This window comes from Xenopus tropicalis, chromosome 5 (assembly GCF_000004195.4).
Source record: "Xenopus tropicalis strain Nigerian chromosome 5, UCB_Xtro_10.0, whole genome shotgun sequence".
Classification (NCBI taxonomy): domain Eukaryota; kingdom Metazoa; phylum Chordata; class Amphibia; order Anura; family Pipidae; genus Xenopus; species Xenopus tropicalis.
The window spans coordinates 131,659,393-131,666,183 of record NC_030681.2 but is presented as its reverse complement, the minus strand read 5'-3'; the positions used below and the strand labels follow the sequence as shown (position 1 = coordinate 131,666,183).

Here is a 6,791-nt window from a genome sequence, read left to right as displayed (position 1 = left end):
AGGGTGTTTTTCAATTCAAAAAGAAAAATGGCCAGTTTAAAAGGTCCATATTCCTAGTGCTAATAAGTTATATTATAAGCATTATAAGCACATCAGTTTTAAATGAGAGATACGTGCAGTGCATTGTAGGCATCACAAGATCCCATGGGCTTTGCAATGACCACAGTGGTGAGAAGATTACATCAAAGGAGCAGATTTTAACTGAGAAAGGCAATATAAAACCCTTTACAATAACTACAACTCCCAAAGGGGTTTCAGATGGAGGAGTACCCCTTCTGCTATATGGAGGGAAAGCTTTAAGTCGACCCATCAGTGCATCAGGGTGGAAAGAGCACCCCTGTTGAGGATGAACCACAGGAAAGAGGCAGCATCAGCTTGTCCCTGGACACTGCTTCTGACTGGGAGGCATAGGAGGAGCCATTGGTAGAAGCTAAGGTGGTGGTGGACCCTTTCTTACCATGCCTTAGAACTACTCTGTGCCACCTAAGATAAGCAATGATAAGGAAGAGGACTTCTGTGTCCTGTCAGGCCATGCAGACCCCAAACACTTCAGGGGTACTAAATGACTTATGCTCCCCTCTGGTTATATGAGGGGTTAGGTGGTATGTTTGACGACTGGCTTCTCCAGGAGATCATTCAGAAGGAAATGTTGCTCCCTGAATACCTGACACACTTGGAGCAAATAAAATTCTCTGAGGCAGAGTAGTGACATGGCCACACCATCCTTAATACTATACTCTATACTACAAAGCTAAACCTTTTCAGAGTGGATTAAACTTTGGTGACAGGACAGAGAAACAACACCCTGTGTACTATATTTCCTATGAGGACAATAAGAAAAGATTCCCCTTTCTGGTTAAGACAGGTGCTTCACCTTCAGTGTCACCTTGGGAGTCACAGTGTAACAGTGGTTACTGGTCTGCAGCTTTGATAAAAGACGGGAAATCATTGGACCCAATCTAAGAAGTCTTCTACTAGTCTTGTGACTTTGGGTCAGAAAAGGATATGGTAACTTGGAAGTAACCAATGCCATATCCAAATCCATCAGCTATACATAGTAACAGAGAATGGGCGAACCCATCTGAAACCATATCCAATTTCCCTCAGATGGGAAAAATATTGGCAAATAGACCAATCCCTGAATCAGCATTGCAATAAAAGTCAAACTCAGTAACCCTTAATTATCTTCCTTGCTAAAGAGGCATTCAAGCCGTTCTTCCATTTCGACTGTACAAACTGCTTCAGGGGAAGAATTCCAGTTTCACAAATAAAGAAACTCTTTTTGCACCCTAAAATGGAACCTTCTTGCTTCTAATCCCTCATGTCTGCTGGAAAGACCAATTGGTGATTAAATCATTGAAGTTTTTATTGTATGGTTTCCTTGTATATTTACACTGTTAAAATATTTTACTTTAAGTCATTCTTCTCCGCCCAACTCGGCCAGCCTTTTTTCATTATTGAGAGTGTTGGTACAGTTTATCAGCTTAGTGGCTCTTCTTTGGACTACTTAAACAATTTAACCCAATAAACGAAAGACTGAAGCCTAATCTACCTACATATATTAACTACACAGGGGGGCAGATTTATTAAAATGTGAGTTTAGGGTTAATGCATAAATACTCACCAATGTTCTATTCATTCCTATGGGATTTTTAGAAGGGTATTTATCAAATGGTGAGTTCTTTTATCTTTCAGCTTTCATTCACTGATAAATACACTCAGGCTTTAGTTCTCTTTAAGGATGAACATAATTCATTTAACATAATAAGAATAAAAAAAGGTCAGTGTGCCAGAACATGAGAACATTTTTTTTAAATTCCTGGTTTTTATTGCACATCTACAAACATATATAATATGTTAATATGTTGCATATACAACCCAACACCCATTCATTTCACAATGCATTGTTTTTCATAATAATACATTGTCATAACCTGTAAAAAAAACTAAAAGTAAAATTATTTTATTAAAAATATCAGAATTCCATGAAATAAAGCATAATTGTCAAATGTATTAGAGGTTGAAGAAACATTTATAACATTCTGCTATTCTCTGCTATTATTAGAGATTTATTCTTCCTGCCAGGTAACAATAGTTTTGTAACAGAGTTCAAATATCTTTTATATAAGTGCCCTATTCTTTAGTTGTCAGCAGTGTTATTTCATGTAGGTTTTTGAGTTATTTGGCTGAAGTCAAAAAAATATTATTTATGAAAATAAAATGAGATGAAAGAAAGTAAAAGTTCTTGGTCGCCAAAGCAAACAGGACTACAGTACTTAGCTCACTTAATTTTAAGCAAATATAGACATATGACAAAACACAGTTTATTCCTGCCTAAAATGTTATACAGGTATCGGACTCCTTATCCGGAAACCCATTATCCAGAAAGTTCAGAATTACGGAAAGGCCATCTCCAATAGACTGCATTGTAATCAAAAGATTCACATTCTTAAAAATGATTTACTATTTCTCTGTAATAATAAAACAGTACCTGTACTTGATCCCAACTAAGATATAATTACCCCTTATTGGGGGCAGAACAGCCCTATTGGGTTTATTTAATGGTTAAATGATTCCCTTTTCTCTGTAATAATAAAACAGTACCTGTACTTGATCCCAACTAAGATATAATTACCCCTTATTGGGGGCAGAACAGCCCTATTGGGTTTATTTAATGGTTAAATGATTCCCTTTTCTCTGTAATAATAAAACAGTACCTGTACTTGATCCCAACTAAGATATAATTACCCCTTATTGGGGGCAGAACAGCCCTATTGGGTTTATTTAATGGTTAAATGATTCCCTTTTCTCTGTAATAATAAAACAGTACCTGTACTTTATCCCAACTAAGATATAATTAATCCTTATTGGAGTCAAAACAATCCTATTGGGTTTAAGTACTGTTTAAATGATGTTTTTAGCAGACTTTAGGTGGGAGATCCAAATTACAGAAAGACCCCTTATCCAGAAAACCCCAGTTACCAAGAATTCTGGATAATGGGTACCATACCTGTATAGGATTTTGCTGAAATGTTCGATTACAGGACCATTTTAAAATGCTGACCTTTGCTATTGATAATCAGTAATACAAGAATAATTCTAAAACAGCTAATACATCCAACATGTTTTCATTAAACCTCTTTACCTCTGCAGCCTGCTGCATTTTACAGCAATGTTGAAAGGCGTACAATGTGTTGCCCTGTTCCTGCTCATAGTGACCTGTGGATTCCTTTACAGAACCACCAGTATAGACCGCTCTGTTCTTCCGCTGTGTATCATTAACCATAATGCTCAAAGCTGTAAATCTATGGACAACGTAGAAAACAATACCGACAAGCCAGAAAACCTCAATTTCCTTACTATCAGTCCAGTGGACATTCTAAGTAAAGGAAATGGTATTATATTTGTTGAGACTACAGACAGGATGAAGCCACCATCTTTGGTTTTATGTGCTATTGAGTCAGCGGCTCGTGTGTACAAGGACCGACCTGTGGTTTTCTTCATGAAAGGGTTATCACGCATAAACCTGGTAAATGATGAGCTCGAAGTGCAAAAGAGTTTTCCCACCCTCTCATATTTGGATAACATCTACTTTCTACCTCTGAGGATGGAAGAGGTTTTCAGGGGCACGCCGCTCTTGCCTTGGTATATGAAGGTAAGATGAACAAGTTTGAAGTTTCTGGGCAGAAAATAGATTGAAATCTTTAAAGGAAAACTATACCCCCCAAACAATTTAGGTCTCTTTGTAGGTCTCTATATTGGCTAACAATAAAAATACATTGCAAGCTTTCAGAGCTCTAAGGCCCCTTCATCAGGCAAAATACAAATGAAAACTGGAATGGCACAACATTTATACTGTTAGATCAGAGAGAAGTGTTCACGAGCAATAAATACTGAACGGGAAAGGAAGATCTATGAATTCAAATGTATGTAGTTATTCAACCCCTGGACTATTTACAACCCACCCTAATAAACACTAATTACTTTTATTATCTTCACACGTTATCTCTATCTATCTGTAACTTCCTAATTTATTGCTCGTGAACACTTCTCTCTGATCTATCAGTATAAATGTTGTGCCATTTCAGTTCTCATTTGTATTTTGCCTGATGAAGGGGCCTTAGAGCTATGAAAGCTTGCAATGTATTTTTATTGTTAGCCAATATAGGTATCATTTCTACAATACTCTTGTATTTGTGAGTTTTTGTTATTATTTTTGACACTGGCTAACACGGTACTACAGTTTTTATTTTGTGGTTTCTTTTGAATTCTATTTTTAAAAAAATGTATTTTTGAGGTAGAGATGACCAAAATATTTGTAAAGGTTTTAACATTCCCACAGTATATTAGGACTGGATTTTGAAAACATAGAGACAATCAAGTAGAGCCATGTTTTATTTTCTCCTTTTAGATTGTAGGCACCAATGAGCAGGACCTTTTACCTCCTGTATTAGTCAGTGGTGTGTTATTTGTGTTACTAATGTAGATACACTTCCACTGCACAGTGCTGCAGAACATGTTGGCACATAACAGAATAGTAGAAAAGTAACTGGTAAGAAATGGCAGAAAATGTATTCAGAAATGATATCTCATACTCAAAGAGTTGCCTTAAGCTGGCCGTACACGAACCGATAATATCGTACGAAACCTCGCTTTGTGCGATATTCGGTGCGTGTATGGCAACTCGGCGAGGCGAACAATATCGCAGGAGGCTGCTGATATCGGTCAACTCACCGATCAGGCGGGTTAAAAGATTTTAAACAATCTTTTGTGCAACCGATGGTCCCACGAAAGATCGAAATTCGCCAAGTGTGTGGCACCTTTACACATTTCCTGCCTAAATGTCAACACTTAATCATAGGCTAGTTACATCAGAAAAGTATTGGGCTGTTTGAAGGGTACACCATATAAAACAACACAAACGGAGTTGGGCCCTTAAAAACACTAGTTTAAAGAAACACTCAGGGCCAGTAGGACACTGGGAAAAAAACACGGTGGGCTCCAGCCTTCATGGTCCCTGCTGTTCCAGGTCCCTCTGTGTATTCTGTTATGCTTAGAAGCATAGAAAGTGCATAGTAAATGCAAACTCTTGACCTTCAAAGAGAGTTGAAGAGCTAAAAGTCTGCTATTAGCAATCTTAAACAGCTACTATTCAGAAACCAGTAAAAACAGAAAACTAATATAAGGATCATTTTTAGAATGTATATATCAATGTATTTGTTTTGAAAGTTCAAAAGAAGTTGCTTTACACCATATCCTGCTTTGTGTAGCGTCGGTGGCAAGATTCTCTCCTCTGCCAGGGGCAATTGACAATTCACAATAAAATAAAATTCACCATTTTCACCATTTCGTGCTGCACCATATTTTATTGTGAATGTATTTGTTTTGGTTTTCAAACATCAAAGAATAGATATATTGTTTTCTTGAGTCAGAAAAGAAAGGGGCTCTGCTGTAGCATAGGTACAAATGTTTATTGCATTGTGGGTTATCGTAAGCCAAATCCAGCCATATGAAACAGACCTGATTATATTTTATTTTGTATTCAGTTTTAATTAACTAATTGCCATTATCTTGAACACTGTTCCATTACTTTTGTAGATCAATCCTAAAAAAGAAAAACACTGGACACATGTCAGTTCAGATGGGTGCAGATTAGCCCTAATTTGGAAACATGGGGGCATTTATATGGACACTGACATCATATCTCTGCGGCCCATCCCAGATGTAAACTTCTTGGCAGCCCAATCTTCGCAGTTTTCTAGTAACGGTATTTTTGGTCTGTTTCCCCATCACAACTTTTCATGGAGGAGCATGGAAAACTTTGTCCAAAATTATAATGGAACAATATGGGGGCATCAAGGGCCGCAACTTTTTACACGAGTCCTAGGCCAGGACTGTGTTATCCCTCCATTTAAGTCTACAGAGGATGTTGTATGTGGAAACATTTCTTTCTTGAATCCTCAGCGCTTTTATCCCATCCCTTACCCAGAGTGGAGGAAATACTATGAAGAATGGAAAGATTATCCAACGTTCAATGATTCTTATGCCTTGCATCTCTGGAATTATATGAATCAAGAACAGAGAACTATTATTCCTGGAAGTAACACTCTCATAGATCATCTCTACAAACAGTATTGCCCTTCCACTTATGGAGCATTACAAAGGAACAAGAGCATTCACCTTTAAATTCTTTAATGGCATTACATAAATGACACAGATCATTGCACGAAAACCGAAAAATTAGCCCTTGTTAAAGGAAAACTATACCCCCCAAACAATCTCTATAAAAATATATTGCATAAACCAGCTCATATTTTAAACCCTGCTTCATCTAAATTAACCATTTTCATAAAAATAGACTTTTTTAGTTGTATGTGCCATTGGGTAATCCTAAATAGAAAAGAGTTATTTTAAGAACAAAATGCCGCCCCCTGGTTTCATATGATTTATGGTGCACACAAGCAAACCAAGGGCACACATACCTGTACATGTTAGGGTACATCAGCCAATTAATGGACAAAATTCTGTTCTTTTACTCCCAAACTACTTCCTGTTACAGTCAGAGCTGCATTATTTCCTGTCAGCTGATCTCTGAGAGAGCACACAGCCAATCACAAAATGGTGGCTCAAGGGAAAGATGCAAAAGGACAACATTTACTGATATATATATTCCAGTTTGGTAAGATTCTTTAATAGGCCACATAATATGATATAAATTATCAGCTGGATAATAAATCATTCTGGGGGTATAGTTTTCCTTTAATATCTATAAATTCTGATAAGAAGACATG

General features: G+C 37.1%; 1 protein-coding gene across 1 annotated transcript; it reads left to right on the top strand.

Annotated features, from left to right (window-relative positions):
- Positions 1–3,214: 3,214 nt before the first annotated feature.
- LOC100493399 (alpha-1,4-N-acetylglucosaminyltransferase-like) lies at positions 3,215–6,322 on the top strand. The gene is made up of 2 exons (XM_031902471.1): positions 3,215–3,655; positions 5,599–6,322. Exons 1-2 carry the CDS (start codon positions 3,308–3,310, stop codon positions 6,184–6,186), a joined length of 936 nt encoding a protein of 311 aa, XP_031758331.1. The 5' UTR covers positions 3,215–3,307; the 3' UTR covers positions 6,187–6,322.
- The last annotated feature ends 469 nt before the right edge of the window (positions 6,323–6,791 follow it).